This window comes from Homarus americanus, unplaced genomic scaffold (genome assembly GCF_018991925.1).
Source record: "Homarus americanus isolate GMGI-L3 unplaced genomic scaffold, GMGI_Hamer_2.0 scaffold22232, whole genome shotgun sequence".
Classification (NCBI taxonomy): domain Eukaryota; kingdom Metazoa; phylum Arthropoda; class Malacostraca; order Decapoda; family Nephropidae; genus Homarus; species Homarus americanus.
Genome location: NW_024720295.1, coordinates 152,501 through 177,500, shown reverse-complemented (window position 1 = coordinate 177,500; position 25,000 = coordinate 152,501). Strand labels below are relative to the sequence as shown.

Genomic DNA, 25,000 nt, shown 5'->3' with positions numbered 1-25,000 from the left:
TCCAGTCAGACTCTACACGTCTATAGTACAGTTAGCACAGTCATAAAGAGTTCATCCTGTGTGTGTGTGTGTGTGTGTGTGTGTGTGTGTGTATGATGATGATATTGTGTCTTGAACGGATTCTTAAAACAAACAAAAAACAAAATAAATGTTGTTTGTTTTGTTTCTCAAGGTAGATTGTCAGTGTTAGGTTAGGTTAGGTTAGGTTGAGGTTAGGTTAGTTAAGGTTAGGTTAGGTCAGGTTAGGTTAGGTCAGGTTAGTTAAGGTTAGGTTAGGTTAAGGTTAGTTCAGGTTAAGGTGTTTGTTTAACGAGAGATTGACCCCTTGAGTACGATGATTTAACCCTATTTAACCCTTTAAGTACTATTACATAACCCTGATAGTTAGACCACAAAAACAACACGACTGAATAATACAATTTGACCCTTATCATAGAGTGGGATCGGAACAAGATGTTGGTCGGGTCGGGTCGGGTCGGGTCGGGTCGGGTCGGGTTGGTCGGGTCAGTCAGTTGGTCCAACGTCTCTTTACGTCTTGTCTTGTCTACGTCGGGATTACAGGGGGATTACCTCTTTCAGTTGGGAGATACAGTGACGGGAAGCGGGTACAGTATACTGAAAGAGTCCTGTCTATTAGTGTCAGATTCAAGGCTCTCTCTCTCTCTCTCTCTCTCTCTCTCTCTCTCTCTCTCTCTCTCTCTCTCTCTCACACTTCCCTTTGTGTCCTCTGTCTTGGGTAGTGTGTGTGTGTATAAATGTCTCTGTATATGTATGTGTGTGTGTGTATGTGTGTGTGTGTGTGTGTGTGTGTGTGTGTATAATTTCAGGTGTGTTTAAATCCCTAATTGTTTACTTTCTAACCTAACCTAAGCAAACACTGGATTTGGCTCAACAGTATAGTAGAGCTTCTGGATAGAGGTAAGAGACACTGTGGGGTGAAAATAATAATAATAATAAATTCAAATGTGTCCATCTTTTTAAAGGCTTGTCCACTCCCTCTCCCTCCCTACCTTCCCTCACTCCTCCTCCACCTCCCTACTCCCCCTCCCACCCTCCCTCTCCCTCCCCTTCTTCCCTCACCCCTCCCACCCTCCTCCTCCCCACTCCACCCTCCCTACTCCCCCCTCCTTCCCTCACTCCCCCTCCCACCTTCCCTACTCCCCCACCTTCCCTACTCCCCCTCCTTCCTCACTCCCCCTCCCACCCTCCTACTCCCCCTCCTTCCCTCTCCCCCTCCCTCAACAGGACACAGTAGTATCATCAACTACTCACACCCACATTCGCCAACTACCACCATCTAAACAACACACCCCCATTAGCATATACCGTCCTGACTCAGTAATGGCGTAATACATGAAATTGGCTCCGGGTTCGTTATTTCTGGGTTCAAGTGTTTCATATTCAACACCAGATGGTTCGAATCCCCTTACTGGTTCATGGGTGTGTGTGTGTAAAAATAATAATAATAATAATAAACGGTTTATTAATAGAGTTGCAGCCGGTGGTTGAAAATATACAAACTTACATGTGATTTAGACAATGATATACGTTGAATACATTTATAGGGCTGTACAGTGTGTGTGTGTGTGTGTGTGTGTGTGTGTGTGTGTGTGTGTGTGTGTGTGTGTTTTGGTTCTTGTATAGATTAAGGTCTTGTAAACAGGTGTGGGTTAGTTTCTCTTAGGTGGTGAGGTGTTGGTGGTGGTGCTGCTGTACACACACACACACACACACACACACACACACACACACACACATACACACACACACACACGTACATCACCGGAAGAAGACCACTAAGAAAAAAAGTCATTTAACTCCTACTCAGGTGTTATTACGGACAGGTGATTCTGCCTCATTACCGACCATCACCTGGGAGACGAGGGGGTACAGGTGGGTGTCTTTGACCTCTCTTTGTGAAGGTAGCGCCAGTATAAGCAGTAGGTAACGCCAGTATAAGCAGTCACCAACAGCGCCAGGCGTTATCATAGGGTGTGGAAAGAAGTGTTGGGTGCTTGGACCAGCGCTAACACGAGCACTCAGCAGCGCTAGTGGAGGTGAAGAGTGGGGGGGGAAGTGGGCAGGGGGTGAGGGTAGAGGTAGGTGGAGGATTACAGGGGAGGGGTGGAGGGCCTGGGGAGGTGGAGGGGAGACGGTACAGTCGGTACCTTACATGAACTGGTCGGTGTGTGGGCCAAGGTGAACCAGGTACTGCCCACAGACAGTACCAGTACCTCCACCACCCCAACCCCTCACCTCTACCACCATCACCCCCACCTCACTTACCATCACCTCCTCCACCTCCACCATCACCCCCACCTCACCCCTCCATCACCCCCCCCACCATCACCCCCTCCATCACCTCCCCCACCATCACCTCCCCACCATCACCCCCCCCACCATCACCCCCCACCATCACCCCCCACCATACCCCCACCATCACCTCCTCCTCCAGCTGCCAGCACTCACTAACTAGGGCGGTGAGGAGGGTGGCTGAGGTGGGGAGAGAGTGCCTCACCTGCTCATTCATCCGCAGGCTGCCAACGCCCACCTGCATGTCTGCTTGCCTACCTGTCTACCTGCCTTACCTGTCTGCCTGCTTGCCTACCTGTCTACCTGCTTGCCTACCTGTCTACCTGCTTGCCTACCTGTCTACCTACTTGCCTACCTGTCTACCTGCTTGCCTACTGTCTACCTGCTTGCCTACCACCTGTCTACCTGCTTGCCTACCTGTCCTGCTTGCCTACCTGTCTACCTGCGCCTACCTGTCTACCTGTCTACCTACTTGCCTACCTGTCTACCTGCTTGCCTACCTGCCTACCTGTCTACCTGCTTGCCTACCTGTCTACCTACTTGCCTACCTGTCTACCTGCTTGCCTACCTGTCTACCTGCTTGCCTACCTGTCTATCTGCCTACTTACCTACCTTGCCCTGCTGAGGTAAAAAAAACTGTCACTGTATTGCAACCTAACCTAACCTAACCTAACCTGACCCAACCCAGCAACTAGTATTGGTGGTCCCTTTGCCCCTAGCCACCGCTCTTGTGTTGGGCCGTCACACGACACCACTCCTCCACCCTAACTTATAAGGTCATCTCGCCTCCAACCTCCACTCCCTTCCCTTCCTTACCTCACCTTCTTCCTCCTTCTCTCCTTACCTCCCCCTACCTCAGAAATTCCCCTTACCCACTTCTCTCTCTCTCACACACACACACATCCGTATATATACAGGTTACATAAGCCAGGGTGAACACAACACGATACCCATCTACTGTAACACGACCCGTCACATAATACTATACGCTTCACACACGACAAATGTGTCCCCTGTCCCTCCATGCCCCCTTACCTGTATGTTGATATGTGTATGTATATGAGATGTAAACACAGAAACACGCACATACTTACACACAGAAACATACACACACACAATATATTGATAACGGCGATAATGATAAAAAATTCTGATAATGATAATAGTGAAGATAATAATAATAATAATAATAATAATAATGATAATAATAATAATAATAATAATGTAATGTTAGACTGATCCCAAACCACATAGTAATACGGAAATAGTTGGACTTACATAGAATTGGGGGGTGGTGACTACTGGTGAGATATGGGGGGGGGAGGGGTTGGAGGGGGTAGGGGAGAGGAGGTGTGGGGGGTGTTATGAGGGGGGAGTGTGGGTCCTCTTAGGTATAAACAACAAGAGATCTGGATAAGGAGTGTAACCCGAGCCTCCAGGACCAGGGTGAAGAGGGGGGTGGGGGGGGCTGCCTATATACCATTCATCACTGGCAGCTCCGAAACCCCCAAACAAAGCCCCCCCTCTCCCTCTTCCCCCTCTCCCTCTCCCCTCTCCTTTCCCTTCCCCCTCACGCCAATCTTGCCCCGTCCCACGCCACACTACCATGGCTGTTAGGTGAACAATCAACTGCACCCAAACAGCAGGTAACGTTAGGGTGTCTAATCTTCAGGTGCGATAAGCTTGGTGTCTAATCTTCGGGGGAAATAAGCTGGGGTGTCTAATCTTCAGGTGAAATAAGCTTGGTGTCTAATCTTCGGGGGAAATAAGCTGGGGTGTCAAATCTTCAGGTGAAATAAGCTTGGTGTCTAATCTTCGGGGGAAATAAGCTTGGTGTTTAATCTTCGGGGGAAATAAGCTGGGGTGTCTAATCTTCAGGTAAAATAAGCTGGGTGTAAATTAATGAAAAATTTATATTATTATTCCTATGTGTAAGTTGTTGACAAGTGAAGGCTCTCAGGGTATGTTAGATAGAGAGTTAATTCATTATTTATACCGATGATTTAACATGTGGATATAGCAGTTGATGTAAGCTTAATATCTAACCTGATGTGACTTAAACCTTAATTAGTCTTATTTAACCTTACCTAATCTAACCTAACAACCTTCATTAACCTAACCTAACCTAACCTAATATTCTGGTGGCGACTTGAAGAAGGTGTTTGTTTACTGTGGCCACGCTGTCATTGTGCAGGTAAGGAAGTTGCCGAGTGGGATTTTGTCTCGTTGTATGGCGGGATTTTGTGCGTACACCCTTCACTGGTCTACGGGAGGGGGGTGGGGTGGGGTGAGGTCCACTGGCTGCCACACGCATAGTCAGTCCGCCCTAGAGACACGTATAGCTGACTGCTGACGCCCTTGTTGCCTATTAGACAACGTGGAAGCCTTTCAAAACACATAATGAAAACACGGGATAAATAGCCTCGATGTGCGATATGTTGTTGCTTTGTAAACCACACTTGATATGCAGGTTGTGTATGTTGCGTACGTGCTATGTAACAGAGCACTGTGTGTGTGTGTGTTTACAACGGGTGTATATCTAGTGGTGGTGTGTATGTCGGTGAGTTGTGTGTGTGGGTGTTTTATAGTTAGTGTTTGGGAGTGACGTAGATGGTTGGTAGTGGTTTAATATGATGATATTCCTGGAGAAGATGTTTTATTTGGTGTGGCGAGACATGGCAATGGGCTGGAGGGGCTGACGGCCGCCTCAGCCCCCTCCACGGTGGAGCCCGGGAGCCTGGAGGTCCTCAGTGTTGACCAGAAGAGTGTACGAGGAGCGCTGTACCGCCTCCTCACGCGGTGTACATCACTACTCCTGGCATTGTATCGTGTGTATGGGGAAATACTAATGTGTGATCAGAGTGTATCTATAGTACGTGAGTGTCGGTGCATCTAGAGTGTTCCCACGCTATGGAAGAGAGCGTGTGAGTGGTGTAGGCTGTGTGTTGTTGTGTCACATGGTGCGGGATGACGGAGGAGGAGGATGCTGCCGCTGCTGCTTCCACCACCGAGAGTTCAGGTCACCAGGACGACCTTTTACCCCACCATGACCCAGGTCAGTCCACCCTCTCACCACCCCAACACCCGTCGTAGTCTTATGTTAACTCTTATCACCAGACCCACATCAACAAAATCTATCACAATATGGAGTTTATCGTCGATGTTTTCCTCCTTGACTTGATCCTCTGACGACATATTGTGTTGGATCACCTGAAGAATCACCTTATTTCACCTGAAGATTAGCCACCCTAACGCTAACCTAACCTAACAAAATGACTTATGATATTCGTTTCGTTGGTTTAGGTGTGGTTGATTGTGTAGACCACAGAGTATGGCTAAAACAGGTTTATATTGTCTTAAACATATGAGTACACGTGAACTGTGTGTGTGTGTGTGTGTGTGTGTGTGTGTGTGTGTGTGTGTGTGTGTGTGTGTGTGTCAGAAACCACGAAGATGGACGAAGACTTTGTTGTTGATATTATATACAAGTTGTAACCTTGACATAACTCTCTCTCTCTCTCTCTCTCTCTCTCTCTCTCTCTCTCTCTCTCTCTCTCTCTCTCTCTCTCTCTCGTGGTTCTGACGCCTGTGTGTGTACTTGTATGTCCAGTAAACGTGTATGAATATATACACGCATACAAAAAGTCAGGCTCCCAAGACCAGATAGTTTCCTGTGTATTCATGCCGGAAGTGTGGGAGCATTAGCACACGGTTCCCCCACTCGACTTGTATGTTTTAACTCCTGGTAACTCTTGGTAACACATGGTAACTCGTGGTAACTGATTGTAACTCGTGGTAACTGATTGTAACTCGTGGTAACTCGGGGTAACTTATGATAATTCGTGGTAACTCATGGTAACTCCTGGTAGCTCTTGATACCTCAAATAAGATTAAGTCAGGTCAAGTTAAGTTAGGTTAGGGACGGATTTCTGGACTTTAGGAATTCTCAATGATAATACCTGCAAGATCTCTCTCTCTCTCTCTCTCTCTCTCTCTCTCTCTCTCTCTCTCTCTCTCTCTCTCCACAATTTATTACACCTGAAAGCTTAACCACCATAACGCTACCTGTGTGGGGTTAGGTTAGGTTAATTGGAGTGGTTAATCTTTGGGTTAAATATGCTTGGGTTGGGTGAGGTTAGGTTAATATTCAGGTGGTTAATCTTTGGGTTAAGTAAGTTTGGGTTAAATTAAGTTCACCATGTTGTATTTGACCCCTTGTTAAAATATTGTTGTTGTGCTGAAGGTTGTAACAATGTCTCCAGTTGTTTACATTCAGTTGTTGTTTGTTTACATTGAGTCACTGTGCCACATACTGTCCTTTTGACGTACATGTGTAAACCCTTATACCCAACCACGTATGTTTTGGTCATCATAAAGAGATGGTGGTGGCAGAACCTAACCTAACCTAACATGATCTAATCTAACCTAACATAACATAACCTAACCTAACCTAACCTAACCTAACATAACCTAATCTAACCTAACCTAACCTAACCTAACATAACCTAACCTAACCTAACCTAATCTAACCTAACCTAACATAACCTAACCTAACCTAACATAACCTAATCTAACCTAACCTAACCTAACCTAACCTAACCTAACCTAACCTAACCCTTATAGTATACTCCAGTAGATATATCCTGGCAGTGGGTGGTTATATCAGCTCCATATATACCAACAGAGTCCCTCACTATAGGCTATCTCCCTTTACCCTCACACCCTATATGAATATGACCATTATACCCGCTGTGATGTGTGGTGGTTAGTTTAGGTCAGGTCAGGTCCCAATTACAGGTCACCCTTGTTAAAAATTAACACAGATGCAATAACTCAGATTATTTGTGTTTAATGAACGTAAAGATAACTTGATCATGTTAGAGTGAACGGAGAAATGGGGGTTAGTCATATATCATGAGCTTCTGTTGTGGAACAGTAGTGTTTATTGTTGATGTTATTATTATTATTATTGATTATTTATTATTATTGTTGTTGTTATTGTATTGTTATTATAGCAGATTTATGTATGTGTGTAACAAACACTGATGCAACCTGAAATCGTGATAAAACAAACGACTGTTCTTAACCACACACCACCCAGACCCATCCTCTGTCTATAAACCCTAACTAACCTACACACACCACCCAGACCCATCCTCATCTGTCTATAAACCTAACCTCTACACACACACCACCCAGACCCATCCTCATCTGTCTATAAACCTAACCTAACCTAACCACACACACACCACCCAGACCCATCCTCATCTGTCTACCTACTCTAACTACACACACACACACACCACCAGACCCATCCTCATCTGTCTATAAACCTAACCTAACCTAACCACACACACACCACCCAGACCCATCCTCATCTGTCTATAAACCTAACCTAACCTAACCACACACACACCACCCAGACCCATCCTCATCTGTCTATAAACCTAACCTAACCTCCACTAACTAATAACCTAACCTAACCTCACCTCTCTTACAGTACTTTAAGTATTGACGGGTTTTTGTGTTGCATCTTGTTTGTGTTGAGTTTTAAAGAGCTGGGTTAGATTAGGTTAGGTTAGATTAGATTTGGTTTGGTTAGATTTTGGTTAGGTTAGGTTATGTTAGGTAAGGTCAGCGTAAAAAATAATTGTTAATCTTCAAGTAAAAGGGGTGACTAATCTTCAGGTGATCCAACTACATTAAACCACACCAGAATAACTAAACCCCCACCCATGATAAACATCCACCAGTTAGGTCAGTAAGGGTCATTAAACTGATTATAATTTCCCCATAAGAGTGTTCAGTATAGTCAATGATAAGGGCCAGCTAACCACTATCGTCTTTCTTCACTACCCTAACAAGGCTCCCTCCTCCTCCTCCTTGTTCTTCTTCTTCTTTCTTCTTCTTCTTCTTCTTCTTCTTCTTCTTCTTCTTCTTCCTCCTCCTCTTCCTCTCCTCCTCTTCTCCTCCTCCTCCTCCTCCTCCTCCTCCTCCTCCTCCTCCTCTTCCTCCCTCCTTCTCCTCCTCCTCCTCCTCCTCCTCTTCTCCCTCCTCCTCCCCTCCTCCTCCTCCTCCTCCCTCCTCCCCTCCTCCTCCTCCTCCCACGCCAGGTACTATAACCTTAATATGGTGGACTGTATCTAAATGGTATATTGTCCAGACGAGTCCTGAGATATGGTCTTATTTATTGTGTGTGTGTGTGTGTGTGTTGAGGAAGAATAATATATGTAGCCTATTACGTGTTGGCTGGGGTGACTCTTTCTCATGCTGGTGGTGTGCGTTAAAGTGGGTTATTGTGGTGATTGTGGTGGTTGTTGTGGTGGTTATTATTTGTTGTTGTTGTTCTTATTATTATTACTACTTACTACTACTACTACTACTACTACTACTACTACTACTACTACTACTGCTACTTCATTGGTAGTACAGTAAGGGTGGCAGGGGGGCAGACTGGTGACAGGCAAGACGGGTGACAGGCAAGACGGGTGACGGGCAAGACTGGTGACGGGGCAAGACGAGTGACAGGCAAGACGGTGACGGAAGACGAGGGCAAGACTGGTGACAGGGGCAAGACGGGTGACAGGGGCAAGACAGGTGACAGGGGCAAGACGGGTGACGGGGCAAGACTGGTGACGGGCAGACGGTGACGGGCAAGACGGTGACGGGGCAAGACGGGTGACAGGGCAAGACGTGACAGGCAAGACGGGGACGGGGTTGGAAACAGGTGGCGAGGGTGGGTCCTTGAGGGGCGTCTTCACCTTCCTCTTACCACTCCTCTACCCTCACACCACACCGCCGCCCATCATTCACAACCATAGAGCCAGCCGACGCATATTCCTGACTATATTTCCGCTGTTTCCCTGGGGTTTTGATACGCCCGGTGTGGCTGTGTTCGTGTTTTGATTATTGCCGTTCATAACTTTTTCCAAGATGGTGGGACACTGTTTGGGTTCATCTTCAAGGCCACGTATATAATTTGTTTTATTTTCACGTTATTGGGAATATTTGTATTGGTTGTATTATTTCTGTGTGTTTTAGTCGCTGTAGTAGGTAAACAGAGTGTACTGTAATGTACGTGTTGTGTACAGTACTCTTAGGGTCTTGGTACAGTACATTATGTTGGTCTTGTACCGCTTACCTGACCACACCATGACACTAAACTGGTCATAGAGGGTGTAGAGGGGTGGTTGGGGTGTTGTGGTGGGGATGGGTAGGGGTGTTGTGGTGGGGGTGGGAGTGGGGTGAGTGTGGTGGGGGGGAGGGTACTACCAGGGCCAGCTCCAGGGTATATAATACTGGACACACTTGTATATTTCCTCCAAGTCATCTCACTCAACGACTAGTTTTCCTGGTTTCTTTGTCGTGTGTAATGAAATTTAATGTATAATGTGTGTGTGTGTGTGTGTGTGTGTGTGTGTGTGTGTGTGTGTGTGTGTGTGTGTGTGTGTGTGTGTTTGTTTGTTTACATGTATGTATATGTGTATGTTTTGTGTATGTATGTATGTATTTGTGTGTTTGTTTATATGTATGCATGTATGTTTATGTGTATGTATATATGTATGTATGCTTTGTGTGTGTATGTCTATGTATTTATGTACGGTATGTATGTATTCACTTTATACACCTCGGCATTGTTTCAACAGGTGATATTAAGGAACAGGTAAACTAAATGTTATTAAGTCGATGTTATTGTAAATGTCATTGTCAGACGTGTTACTACTCACAGCTTCACTCTTCCGATATAAAACTACTCACAGCTTCACTCTTCCGATATAAAACTACTCACAGCTTCACTCTTCCGATATAAAACTACTCACAGCTTCACTCTTCCGATATAAAACTACCCACAGCTTCACTCTTCCGATATAAAACTACTCACAGCTTCACTCTTCCGATATAAAACTACTCACGCTTTACTCCGATATAAAACTACTCACAGCTTCACTCTTCCGATATAAAACTACTCACAGCTTCACTCTTCCGATATAAAACTACTCACAGCTTCACTCTTCCGATATAAAACTACTCACAGCTTCACTCTTCCGATATAAAACTACTCACAGCTTCACTCTTCCGATATAAAATTCTACTCCAACAATAATTAAATTCCTTTGGTAATTCATACAGCAAAACCAAAAAATATATATTAATGAAGAATACAATAAAAGTAGACAGATTTAGTTTGTTCTTGATCACGTTAATATATCACATTATTTTTATACATAGAGAGTAAAGAGATAGAGTGAGATTATTATTATTATTAGTATTAGTATTAGTATTAGTATTATTATTATTATTATTATTATTATTATTATTATTATTATTATTATTATTATTATTATTATTATTATTATTATTATTAGGTGTGTTTGTGGTGGTGATGGGTGTTGATGCAAGACCGTCGAACGCAACAGGAAGAGGAGATGAGGGGTGTGCTGGGGAGGGAAAGGGCGGTAGGAGGAGATGAGGGATGGGGAAAGAAGGGGAGGTGAGGTGATGGGGAAGGAAGGGGAGGTGGAGGATGGGGAAGGAAGGGGAGGTGAGGTGAGGGATGAGGAAAGAAGGGGAGGTGAATGATGGGGGAATCGCTGGGTTTTGTGAGGAAGCATCGGTCATGCAGCCTGGACATAATAACTACTTAAATGTCGCCTCTTTCGTCAGGATTTGAAACGAACCAAACATCCGCATCCGTCCTGTAGGGCTTGGGTTGGTGACTTGACAGTGGGTTTGTTTGGTTAGGTTAGGTGACTTGACAATGGGTTAGGTTTGTTTAGGTGTCTTTTGGCAATGGGTTAGTTGAGGTTAGGTTAGGTTAGGTGTCTTTTGGCAATGGGTTAGTTGGGTTAGTTAGGTTAGGTGTCTTTTGGCAATGGGTTAGTTGAGGTTAGGTTAGGTTAGGTGTCTTTTGGCAATGGGTTAGTTGAGGTTAGTTAGTTAGGTGTCTTTTGGCAATGGGTTAGTTGAGGTTAGTTAGGTTAGTGTCTTTTGGCAATGGGTTAGTTGAGGTTAGGTTAGGTTAGGTGTCTTTTGGCAATGGGTTAGTTGAGGTTAGGTTAGGTTAGTGTCTTTTGGCAATGGGTTAGTTGAGGTTAGGTTAGGTTAGGTGTCTTTTGGCAATGGGTTAGTTGGGGTTAGGTTAGGTTAGTGTCTTTTGGCAATGAGGTTAGTTGAGGTTAGGTTAGGTTAGGTGTCTTTTGGCACAGGTTAGTTGAGGTATTAGGTTAGGTTAGGTGGCTTTGGCAATGGGTTAGTTGAGGTTGGTTAGGTTAGGTGTCTTTTGGCAATGGGTTAGTTGAGGTTAGGTTAGGTTAGGTGGCTTTTGGCATATAGGTCTGTTTGGTTTAGCATTATATACACACATAACAAGAAGACAAACAACGAGGGATTTCCACAGAAGACCGATTGTTGATTCACCACACAGCAGATATTATGAGGGCGGTCCTTTATCGCTACCGCCCACAGGATGAGTATAGGGTGTACAATAAACTAGTCGCTGTAAGTGGCCTCCCCCCAAAATACAGTTAGTGATGTTCTTGTGTTCAGGCGGGAAAAATAACTATCGCTGAAGTATTAAATAAACCAATGTCATGTTAGAATTGTTTATTTTAGGTTTATTTTTGGTTTAAATAGTTGGTTTAGGTATGGTGTTGGTGTGGTGTTAGTGTAGTGTAGTGTTGGTGTGGTGTACTGTTGGTGTGGCGTTGGTGTTGTTTGTTGTCGAGGTGGCGTAGTGTAGTGTAGTGTAGTGTAGTGTGGTGTAGTGTTAGTGTTGAGGTGGTAACAAGAATGGAAGACTGCATGGGTTTTTTGGGGCGGCATCATGATACGACGCAGTAAACACATCGTGTGATTTACTACTCGACTGAATGAGTTGGTCTAGCCTCCTCCTACACACAGATGAGGGGGTGGGCGGGTGGGTGGGTGGGGTGGGGGGTGGGTGTAGCTAAATGGTTATACCAGGAGTTAGGCGGTGATGACAGATGTTGCTCCTGCTGTGCTAACTCCTAGTGGGTCGTTATCATGGGTTAGATTGCTGTTCTTTCCCTTTCCTTCTGTCTCTTGTTCCTCCACCCCCTCCTCTTCTTTATCTCTCCCCTTCCCTCCCTCCCGATCTCCCTTACTAGATTGCCCCTCCCTTCTCCTCCCTAGTTAACTACCCTCCCTCCTCCCCTTACTAGACTGCCCCTTCACCCTCCCTCACTCTGCTGCCCCCCTGCCCCTCCCCCACCCTGCAGGCGATATAGTAAAACCACCTCATTCATTGTATCGTTTAATATTATGTATCAGATAATAATTCTAATTTGTGTATTTATATATAAAATTCCCTCAACGGACAGAGGCTCACTTAGGCGCCGTTCATTAAATTAAACTTTACTTTTTATTATTTTTTTATTTATTATTTTTTTTCATTTTTACGTTTTATTTTTTTATTTTTTTATTTTTTTTTTACCTCCCAAGATAAAACAACTGGTAAAAGTGAAGAGTAATTATCTCTGGTTGTAACATCATCCTCAAGCGTCTCAGATTAAACCCAGCTCCGTAAACACTCTCTCGACTTGTAGATAAGCAATGGCAAAATAATAATTAATTTCCCAAAGTAAAAAAATAAATAAATAAATAAAATTACTGCTGTTGCCCTGGACGAAGGATGAATTGAGTTAAAACAAATAAATGTTTCTTCCATGGATTGATGAAGTGTGTGTGTGTGTGTGTGTGTGTGTGTGTGTGTGTGTGTTGTGTGTGTGTGTGTGTGTGTGTGTGTGTGTGTGTGTGTGTGTGTGTGTGTGTGTGTGTAGATTAAAATTGATGGAATATTTAAGTAATAGGTATGATGGTATCCTCGCCTTTACCTCCCTCTGTCTCTCTCCTTCCTTCTGTCCTTCATTCTGTCCTTCCTTCCTCTCTTTCCTTCCTTTTCCTTCCCTCCCTTCCTCCCCCTCCTCTCTCTCTCTCCTTTTCCTCTCCTTCTCTCTTCCTTTCCTTCATCTTCCCTCCCTCCCTCTCTCCTTCCTCTCCCTCTCTCTCTCCCTCCATATTACCAACACCATTCCCAATTCCTCCTTTCATCAGTTCTCGCTTCCATTTCCACCTCGTCACGTAACCCTGAGATAATGGCCGAATAGCTGCCATGGTGTTGCATTATCGGACAAAAGCGGGGTGGTGGGAGAGGATGAGTGGAGGGGAGGGGAGGGTGGAGGAGGGGGGGCAGATAGAGGCCCCCAGACCATCGCCTGGATTATATAGCTCTGTGTGTTATATAGTATAATTATAACACATGTGGCTCCTGTGTTGTATAATGATGTATGGTGGAGATGTTACAATGAGAATGGAGAGACTTATGGCTTATAATGTATGACAATGACAACAAATAAGGTTATATTGTCTACTATACAACAAAAACAATAAAGGTCTTTAATTTATAACTACACTACAACAACAACAACAGCTAACGTCTCTAATATCTCACTACAACAACAACAGCTAACGTCTCTAATATCTCACTACAACAACAACAGCTAACGTCTCTAATATCTCACTACAACAACAACAGCTAACGTCTCTAATATCTCACAACAACAACAGCTAACGTCTCTAATATCTCACTACAACAACAACAGCTAACGTCTCTAATATCTCACTACAACAACAACAGCTAACGTCTCTAATATCTCACTACAACAACAACAGCTAACGTCTTAAATTCACTACAACAACAACAGCTAACGAATCCAACAAACAGCTAACGTCTCTAATATCTCACTACAACAACAACAGCTAACGTCTCTAATATCTCACTACAACAACAACAGCTAACGTCTCTAATATCTCTACAACAACAACAACAACAATAGATCTCTCATAATACAGTAATACAATACTTCCCAAGAGTCACCATGGACTGTATTATAATTTAAAGTACATTATTATACTTAAACATATCACTTTATTGATTTATGATTATTTTACTCAAGTATACTGTTATATATAAGACCTTGAAGTAGCATAAAAGTAGCAAACATACAATAGTAGTAACATAGTAGCAGAACATACACAGTAACAGTAGCAGCAGTAACAGAAGTAGTAGTAACAGAAGTAGCAGTAACAGTAGTAGCAGTAACAGTAGCAGCAGTAACAGAAGTAGTAGTAACAGAAGTAGCAGTAACAGTAGTAGCAGTAACAGTAGCAGCAGTAACAGAAGTAGTAGTAACAGAAGTAGCAGTAACAGTAGTAGCAGTACAGTAGCAGCAGTAACAGAAGTAGTAAATATACAAAAAAACAGTAAAGAAGAGCAGTAACAAGTAGCAGTAACAGTAGCAGCAGTAACAGTAGCAGCAGTAACAGGAAGTAACATGATGGTCATTTAGTCAGTCACCGTGTGTGTGTGTGTGTGTGTGTGTGTGTGTGTGTGTGTGTGTGTGTCGTTGTTCTTGGTGTAAGTATTGCTGTGTGTTTCCTAGTCTGGGAGGGTCAAGGAACGACCCAGCCCCGAGCAATACAGTTTCCAATGTTCTTGTTTCATCTGAGTGTTGCTGTTGGCTTGCGTGTACGTGTGTGTGTGTGTATATGGTGGTAAGCCTAGTAGCCTGTCAGGTGTATTTCAAGACAGGTAGCGTGACTTGTGTGTGTGTGAGGTGGAAACGGTGGTAGTAGTAGTAGGTGGGTGGTGGTGGTGGTGGTGGTGGTGGTGGTGGTGGTGGTGGTACAGTGGCCTTCTACCACACAACGAAGGTCACACAGCACCATTCCTTCATCTGGTTTTCTCGACAGCCACTTCCCTCCTCCTCCCCTCTTTCTCCTCCTCTCCCCTCTCTTTCTCCCCCCTCTCCCTGTCTCCCCCTTTTGTCCTCCTCTCTGACCTCTTTTTCCTCTTAAACCTTCTTCTTCCTTTCTTTTACTTTTCCCTTCCTCCTTCCTTCCTCTTGCTCCTCCTCTTTTTAACCCCTCTTCTCCTCTTGACCTCTTCCTCCTCCTCCTCCCCTACAGTTGCTAGTGGAGGCACGTGGGTTGCCCACCTTGCACACAACAACGGCACGTAACCTCCCTCTCTCTCTCTCTCTCTCTCCTGTCGGTGTCTCTTTATGTTGCTGGTGTGTGTGTGTGTGTGTGTGTGTGTGTGTGTGTGTGTGTGTGTGTGTGTGTGTGTGTATGTGTGTGTGTATAATGTCAGTGGTAATAATAATAAAAAAAAATTCTTCCTCACTTCTTTTGTCTATTCTCTTCTTCCTTCTCCCTCCTTTATCCATCTACCTCTCCTTCTCCCTCCTTATCCACCTCTCACCCCTCCTCCCTGTCAAGCCCCAGGGAGGGATTTACACTTGACCAGGGCCACTGTGTCCCTCCCTGAGAAACATGATTCCTCCTCCTTCATTACCCTCCACCCTCACCCACCCTATTTCCTCTCCCTCCCTCCCCAAACACACTCCCTCCATATCTCCCCACACACACACACACACACACACACACACACACCTTCAATGTGTTATATAAATACACTTGTTAAGGTCCTCTGTATAAGAGTTTCATATATATTTGTGTTTTTTTTTAATTAACTTCGGAATGAAAAACAAAAGTGTGTCCGGTTAATTGGATTTTATTTCTTTATCTTTTACTCTATATTTATATTTCTTTGTTAATCTTTATTTGTTATTTACTGAGAGGTGAGGTGAAGGTAGAAGGTCAGGTTGAGATAATAATAATAATAATAATAATAATAATAATAATAATAATAATGATAATAATAATAATAATAATAATAATAATAATAATGATAATAATAATAATAATAATAATAATGATAATAATGATAATAATAATAATAATAATAATAATGATAATAATAATAATAATAATAATAAATAAAATACAAAAATAATGAAACAGTGAAATAAATAAAGACTTAAGAAATAAACAAATAAAATACATATGGTAATCAGTATGGCGTGAAATCAGAGGACCATAAAATTGTAATAAATTTTATGACAAAGTGGAGGAGGGGGAGGAGGAGGGACAATGTGAGGGGGGGGGTGAGAGGGGGGGAGAGGGAGGAAGGAAGGAAGGAAAGGGTGTTGAGGGAAGAGGAGGAAGGAGAGCTATAGGAGGGATGAGAGACGGAAGTGGAGGAAGGAGGAGGGATAACTAGGGAGAAGAAGAGTAATAGAAGGAATAACCAGGATAGAGAGAAGGGAAGGGGAGGAGAGAGGGAGAAGAGGGGTGAGGGGAAGCGTGAGTGAGGGGAGACGGGATTAAACTTAGTGATAAGGGAGGGTGGGGGGAGGGGAGGGAGGGGACATGTCGAGTCACTAAGGGGAGAGAATAGGGGTAAATGGGGGTAAGGGGAGGGTCGAGCATCAAACATAGAAAACAGGATTATTATAACAGTATGGAGGGGGAGACTAAAGAGTTTCAATATGGAAATGAGGAAAAAAAAATATGGCGTTTGTTTATTTATTTAAAGATCGTATAAGAAGGTAGTTAGGATGGTGTAGGTTAGGTTAGGGTAGGTTAGGTTAGGTTAGGTTAGGAGTGATGTAGTGTCAACAGAGAGAGAGAGGGAGAGAGGGGTGGAAGTCATTATATATTACTACCGGTAGGAGAGAGACAGAAAGACACACGTACAGACATACACAGGGTGATGGAGACGTGTACATATTAGAGTGAGACGCCGCCATGAGAGGAGAGAGAGAGAGAGAGAGAGAGAGAGAGAGAGAGGGTATTGATAATGAACACACACAAGCAGGCTGGGGTTTAGCTGTAGTGTTGGTGTGTGTGTGGGGTGTTAACTGAAGGGGTGGGGTAACTGAGGGGTGGGGGAGTTAACTGAGGCGGTGGGGAGCTAACTGAGGGGGTAGGGAGTTAACTGGGGTGGGGAGTTAACTGAGGCGGTGGGGAGCTAACTGAGGGGGTAGGGAGTTAACTGAGGTGGTGGGAGGGAACTGAGGTGTGGTGGGGGTAACTGAGGCGGTGGTTAACTGAGGAGGGGTGGTGGGAAACTGAGGTGGTCGAGGCGGTGCTGAGGGTGGGGTAACTGAGGGTTAACTGAGGTAGGGCCTAACCTTGTGGGGTAATTCTGTAACTACAAGATAAAAGGCTATTGATTTTACTCCCCTGATTTGGATGGTTTGGGGTAATGGTTGGTGTGTGTGTGTGTGTGTGTGTGTGTGTGTGTGTGTGTGTGTGTGTGTGTGGTTGTTGTTGTTGTTGTTGTTGTTGACATGTACGACCCTTCATATTGTAATTGAAACATTTTATTTAGCAGGAAATTGACACAAACACGAAACAGTTTATTTACTAATTATAACTTGTGTTTATTTACATATTATTACACCATACAATTTACAGATACACCAAACAGTTTATTTATACATATTTAACGAAAAGATATATTTTTTATACATATACTGTACAGGTACATTCTACATATTTGACGACACTTATTCATTTTATCTGTATACATGACCTCTTGACCTTTTATGAGGCGTGTGGGAGGTCATGCTGGGTACCTCAGGTCACGTGACGGACATCCTGAGGTCATCCATAACATCCTCTCTCTCTCTCTACTTCACCCCTCCCCTCTCCTCTCCCCCCTCCCCCGGTCTACAGCTGTTAGGTAGGTAGGGGGTCTAGAATGGACATGTGTTGGAAGGGGGAAAAAGGCTAAGGGGGGCGTGGAAGGCGTGTATAGGATAGTAATTGGCGTGAAAGGCGTGTAATAGGGTAGTAACTGAGGGGGCGTGGAAGGCGTGTGTTGCTAGGGAATGCGTCAGGTGTTGGATGGTGTGTATGCAGGCTTATAGGGGCGTAGGGGCGGTGAGTGCACGGGAGGCGTGTGGGTGTGTGTGTGTGTGAGGTGGTGGCGTGTGAAGTCTGTGGCATGGAAGGTAGGGAGGGAAGGGGTAGGAGGGGTTAGAAGGACCAGCCGGAGACCACAACAATACCAGAGAGAGGGGAGGGAGGAATGGAGGGGAGAGAGAGGGGAGGGGAGGAAGGTGAGTGAGTGAGTCAGCTGGCGAAGGTATGTAATGGTCATGGCTCTTCTTCTTCTCCTTCTTCATTTTTTTCCTTCTTCTACTTCTCCTCCTCCCTCCCTTCATCACGCCCCTCCTTGAGTGTTGACCGAGGAAGGGCACCATTCATTGTGTGTGTGTGTGTGTGATAGAAATAATGACAATGATATAATAATGAAAATAAAGAGACGTGATGAACCTGGGTATAAATCTCTCTCTCCCTCTCTCTCTTACTTACTCTATCATTCATCGTCTCTCACCCCGTCATTGTTCTCTCTTACAGCGTCTCCCCTCACAGTTTCCTCATTTCACCGTCATCTCCCTCCTTCATCGTTCCTCACATACCTCTCCCCCTCACCTGACGCAATATTTATGAATACCTATACAGTTGACAGTGAGATTCATTGTTTACACCTAACGACCCACGTGTAGGGGAGGTGTGTGTGTGTGTGAGAGCCACCCAATGAGGACATTGCTCCTGTCATCATGGGTGCCACTCAGCAGGAATAACCACCCCTGGCGTCAGCACCTGTACCACTCAGCGAGCATAAGCGTAGGTGCGTGACATTGGTAAACAAACTTGGCTATCGTCAGGTGGTGGCGGCGGGGCGGGATTAACATATCCGACTCCTTCTTTGTCCGTTTTACACTTATGTCCTTAAAAGAAAGATATTGTTTGGTTTTAATGATGGTTGAAGATCATACCATTAGTTGGTCCCCCAAGACAACCTAAGTGTTTTTGGAGTTTGTTTTGTTGTTTGAGAGACAGTGGCCATCATGTGGGTGTCGTACTCACGGGTTGAGCCAGTCTATGTGGTGGAGTGAAAGGCTCTAAAGCAGTGGGGTAGGGATACTGGAGGTATGGGAGGGGTCCTACAGGCATAGAAGGGGTCCTACAGGCAGCGGAGGGGTCCTACAGACAGGGGAGGGATCCTACAGGTAAGAGAGAGATCCTTCAGGCATTGGAGGGGTCCTACAGGCAGCGGAGGGGTCCTACAGACAGGGGAGGGATCCTTACAGAGAGAGATCCTTCAGGCATTGGGAGGTCCCAGGCAGCGGAGGGTCCTACAGGCAGCGGAGGGGTCCTACAGGCAGCGGAGGGGTCCTACAGGCATGGGTGACGTTATGGAATCCTGAGACGTACGGTAATTACTGCTCCTCCCTGACCCCCGGTATTAGGTGGGGGGGGCCACCTTCACCATCTTTGTTTACCTGTCTCAGTGTCTCCCAACCGTGTGTTTCTGTCTCATTCCCCCATTATCTCTGTCTGTCTATCTTACCATCTTCATTACCTGTCTCTTTAGTCGTAGTTTCTTCATTATTACTTATATTTATTCCGTGTTTCTATTTTACCTCTCAGTTTATCATCGTCTTACCTGTACCCAAGCTCAACACCTTAAAGACAGATACAGTCTCATATCACCAGTTAAAAAGGTAGATACAGTCTCATATCACCAGTTAATACATCCGGGTCTCACAACTAAAGTGCAGAAGACAGTTAGATACGACGTCACATCCTTAGTTTGGGGAAATAATTATCATAAACCCTAGGTGAGGGAAACATCTCCGTCCCCGCCATCTTTGTTGGGGGCGTTTTTCCCGCGTTTTTTAGATATTATTTTTTAGTAATTGGTGGCAGGTTTATTTTGTGTTTACCTTATGGAAGTATTGAGGTTTATGGTTTTGCATGACGTGTGTGATTGTTTCGTTGTCTTGGTAGTTTAAGTAGTAATAATAATAACAGCAATACTGATAATAATAATAATAATAATAATAATAAAAATAACGAGAAAAATGAACGCTAAGCAGCCTTCCACCAGACACACAAACAGACAGACAGACAGACAGACAGACAGACACAAACAGACCATCAGGGTAAAATTTCAAACGTAATAGCGGAAGGAAATATTGACCATAAAAAAAATAAGAAAAAAGAAAAGTCAATAATATTAATCATCAGTTTCTTGAAGGTCGAGATGTTTGTCATCCTCGAGAAGCTTTTTGGAGGGTTAGGTTGGAGGGTTAGTGTGTTTTGGAGGATAAAGTTTGCAGGGTCAAGTTTAGGAGTTGTTAAGGTACTTGGTGTGTGTGTGTGTGGGGGGTGTTAAGTGTCGCTCCTGATGACTTTCCGGAATTCTCACCACTTTTAGCTGCAACAGTAGATGAAGTCTGTCTGCCTGCCTGTCTGTCTGCCTGTCTGCCTGCCTGCTGTCGCCTGCCTGTCTGTCTGTCTGTCTGTCTGTCTGTCACACGCCCGCCATTGTTGATCAGCTGGTGAGGGTGATGGCTGGCAGACATGTTAACATTACCGGACATTTAAGACAATGCACAAATAACACCCCCAAGATCCACCAGGAACGTTCGTTTGTTTTTATCTTAAGTTACGAGAAAATGTTGTATCTTTGAGACGGTGGATCCTGTTATACCGCAAAGGTGTAACTTAATCTCAGGTGTTTGTTCTTGTGGCTGTAGCGTTAATGAGTAAACCTGTGTGTGTGTGTAGTACATAAACACAGTACACACACACCTACACAGGTACACACACACACCTACTGTACACACGGGTACACACACACACACACACACCTACTGTGCGCACAGGTACACACACACACCTACACACGAGTACACACACACAGTTTGACCTTGCCCTCAGACTAACCATTACCTCTCTTGACCCTGTGACCTTCTTCCGCTGCCCACACCCATTGTTGAGTCTGGTAATGTGGTTTATAGGGGAGGTGCTATGGGGAGGAGTTTTCTGAGAGGTAGCAGGTGAGGAGGTGTGAGAGGTGGCAGGAGGCCGTATTGGGGGGGTCACCTGAAGGAGGAAGAAGAGTGGTGATAGTGGTGTGTGGTGGTGGTGGTGGTAGTGGTGGTAATGGTGGTGGTGGTGAGTGGTGGTGTTAGCAGAGGCGCCCCACGGGAGGCTGGTGGTAGTGGTGGTGGTGGTGGTAGTGGTGGTAATGGTGGTGGTGGTGGTGTTAGCAGAGGCGCCCCACGGGAGGCTGGTGGTAGTGGTGGTGGTGGTGGTAGTGGTGGTAATGGTGGTGGTGGTAGTGGTGGTGTTAGCAGGGCGCCCACAGGAGGCTGGTGGTAGTGGTGGTGGTGGTGGTGGTGGTGGTGTTAGCAGAGGCGCCCACGGGAGGCTGGTGGTAGTGGCACCTTATATAGGGTGGGTGCGTCGGTGCCCGCCCCTCAGTGTGGTGTCGGCGTCTTTGTGCCAACCCTCCACAAATCCTCTGCTGGTCGGCTCATCTGTGGTCCGGCTCATCTGGCTGGTCCGGCTCATCTGGCTGGTCCGGCTCATCTGGCTGGTCCGGCTCATCTGGCTGGTCCGGCTCATCTGGCTGGTCCGGCTCATCTGGCTGGTCCGCTCATCTGGCTGGTCCGGCTCATCTGGCTGGTCCGGCTCATCTGGCTGGTCGGGCTCCTTATGGCTCATCTGTCTGGTCCGTGATAGTCAAACTCTTCCCTCTTGTTACCTGGTCTGGCTAAGTTCACCTAATGGTTCACCTGGTCTGGCTAAGTTCACCTAATGGTTCACTGGTCTGGCTAAGTTCACCTAATGGTTCACCTGGTCTGGCTAAGTTCACCTAATGGTTCACCTGGTCCGGCTAAGTTCACCTAATGGTTCACCTGGTCTGGCTAAGTTCACCTAATGGTTCACCTGGTCTGGCTAAGTTCACCTAATGGTTCACCTGGTCTGGCTAAGTTCACCTAATGGTTCACCTGGTGCAGTTCACCAATGGTTCACCTGGTCTGGCTAAGTTCACCTAATGGTTCACCTGGTCTGGCTAAGTTCACCTAATGGTTCACCTGGTGCAGCTAAGTTCACCTAATGGTTCACCTGGTCTGGCTAAGTTCACCTAATGGTTCACCTGGCTGGCTAGGTTCACCTAATGGTTCACCTGGTCTGGCTAAGTTCACCTAATGGTTCACCTGGTCTGGCTAAGTTCACCTAATGGTTCACCTGGTCTGGCTAAGTTCACCTAATGGTTCACCTGGTCTGGCTAAGTTCACCCCTAATGGTTCACCTGGTCTGGCTAAGTTCACCTAATGGTTCACCTGGTCTGGCTAAGTTCACCTAATGGTTCACCTGGTCTGGCTAAGTTCACCTAATGGTTCACCTGGTCTGCTGTTCACCAATGGTTCACCTGTGCAAGTTCACCAATGGTTCACCGTGGCTAAGTTCACCTAATGGTTCACCTGGTCTGGCTTCACCTAATGGTTCACCTGGTCTGGCTAAGTTCACCTAATGGTTCACCTGGTCTGGCTAAGTTCACCTAATGGTTCACCTGGTCTGGCTGGGTTCACTTTGGTCAGTGTGTAGCAGCGTCGAGATGTCAGACGCCAGTAGTATATAAACAACGCCAGCACAAGCAATCAACGGCGTCTGGCGTTTGTTCGTCGTCAAGGTTTATGATTCTCGCCATAAACAACGCCAGCACGAGCAATTAGCCACGGCTGGCGTTCCTTCTCCACTCCTTGATGGACACTACGCCAGGCGAAGATCTTCCAGCAGTTGGCTTTGATGTCTGTATAGTGAAGCTGGGAGGGAGGGAGAGAGAGAGTGTGAGGAAGTGAGGGGTGTGAGGGAAGGGGGTGAGGGTGTGAGGGAAGAAAGGAGGGAGGAGGTGTGCGAAGGGGGAGGTGAGGAAGGGGGTGAGGGGAGAGGGAAGGGGGTGAGGGTGTGAGGGGAAAGGAGGGAGGAGGTGTGAGGGAGTGAGGGAGAGAGAGAGAGGGAGGGGGTTGGGGTGTGAGGGGAAGGAAGGAGGGTGTAGATCAGTATGAGGGCAGGTAGGTAGGTAAGTGGTCTAGTAGGGACCACCAACCTGTTTGTTTACCTGCCTAGTCATTAATCTCGTCCAACAGGTGATAGTGAGGCAACACCTGTACTCTCTTACCTCTTTAGTTGTCCTGCCCTAAATTAAAGTGTCGTTGTTGTTATTAGGGTGTGTGTGTGTGTGTGTGTGTGTGTGTGTGTGTGTGTGTGTGTGTGTGTGTGTGTGTGTGTGTGTGTGTGATCCTTGTAGCAGCTGGTGGTGGTCTGGGTAGTATATATTAGCTTAACTACGTGGCGTCTTGTGGCGAGGAGGGAACGTGTGTGCGTGTGTGTGTGTGTGCTGGACTGTATTTACCCTGTTAAGGTACTCCACATACTCATACGCACGTAGTCACACAGATACACACACATACAGTACATACATACATACATACATCCACACGACAGGAAGTAGGGTACACATTTTTCTAAACAAACTTGGCGATTCACACCAATAAACACCCAACACACGCATGCACCTTCACGCACGGGCACACACCAACAAACATGTCTCACACACACATACTCCAGCACACGCAATGAAGTATGTAGACAAGAGCATGCACGTACAATACACACACACATTCACACACGAGCACGAATTAACAAACTAACTCACTGTATACTTACCCGTACGCAAGGTCGTGCACACCCTTACACACACACACACACACACACACACACACTGAAACGATTTTACAGTGTGCATAAATCTAATCGTTTTGGAGAGAGAGAGAGAGAGAGAGAGAGAGAGAGAGAGAGAGAGAGAGGTGGGACACAGAGGACTCAGTGTATCCTGTGATAACCACCAGCCTGTGGGAGGTGATGCCGCCATGACCTGATTGTCCGTGGCACTCCTGGGTAGTCCGTGGCACTCCTGGGTAGTTCGTGGCACTCTTGGCACTGTAGATAATACTTGGCACTATAGGCTACAGGAATAATGGTGTGTGTCATGATAGGAATTAATGGTACGTGTCAGTCTGGAATTTGGGGGGAGTGTGTCAATCTGGAATCAGGAATATCAATTAGGAATCATGAATATCAATCTGGAATCAGGAATATCAGATCGCAACCAGGAATATCAATCTGGAATCAGGAATGTCAGTCTGGAATTAATTACCTGCGAGATATGTCAGGGGGAGTGACAGGTTAATTACAGGTGGAAGTATTGAGTTGAGAGAGACATAGACAGGTAACAAGGCAGATAGATAGTAAATTATGTGATAGAAACTAAGCTAGACAGACAAACAGACAGACAATTAAACAGGGGAAGAGGATAAAGAAGACAAATAAGAATAATGGGGAATAATAAAAGAGAAAAAGAAGCACAGGACGATGAAACAATAAAACAAACAGTAAACAAAATCACAAACACAACAATAACATTCGCCCTTCCTCCCCACGTGTCATTGTTTACAAATATTAGGCACCACGTGGCTGAGGAAGGTGGCAGGTATAGCATCTGGTGTTGTGAATGGCTTTATACGACACGAGAGGCGACGGATCGATTTTAATAAGAGGTTATGAGTGGGGGTTTGGTGATGATGAGTGGGAGGAGTGTGTATTGATGATGATGATGAGTGGGAGGAGTGTGTATTGATGATGATGAGTGGGAGGAGTGTGTATTGGTGATGATGAGTGGAGGTGTGTGGTGATGATGGGTGGGAGGAGTGTGTGTGTGATGGTGGGAGGTGGGGGTTGGTGATGATGAGTGGGAGGTGTGGTGATGATGAGTGGGGTGTGTGTGGTGATGATGGTGGGAGGTGTGTGGTGATGATGGTGGGAGGAGTGTGTGTGGTGGTGATGGTGGGGAGGGTGTGTGTGTGATGATGATGAGTGGGAGGTGTGTATTGGT

At 45.6% G+C, this 25,000-nt stretch overlaps 1 protein-coding gene across 1 annotated transcript in view; it reads left to right on the top strand.

Moving 5' to 3' along the window:
- The first annotated feature begins 5,061 nt into the window (after positions 1 to 5,061).
- Positions 5,062 to 25,000, top strand: part of LOC121860490 (pleckstrin homology domain-containing family G member 1-like) — a 163,546-nt gene continuing 143,607 nt past the window's right edge. Inside the window, exon 1 of the mRNA XM_042357652.1 lies at positions 5,062 to 5,368. Coding sequence (XP_042213586.1) covers positions 5,281 to 5,368 — 88 coding nt within the window. The 5' untranslated portion in view covers positions 5,062 to 5,280. The remainder of the gene's footprint in view (positions 5,369 to 25,000) is intronic.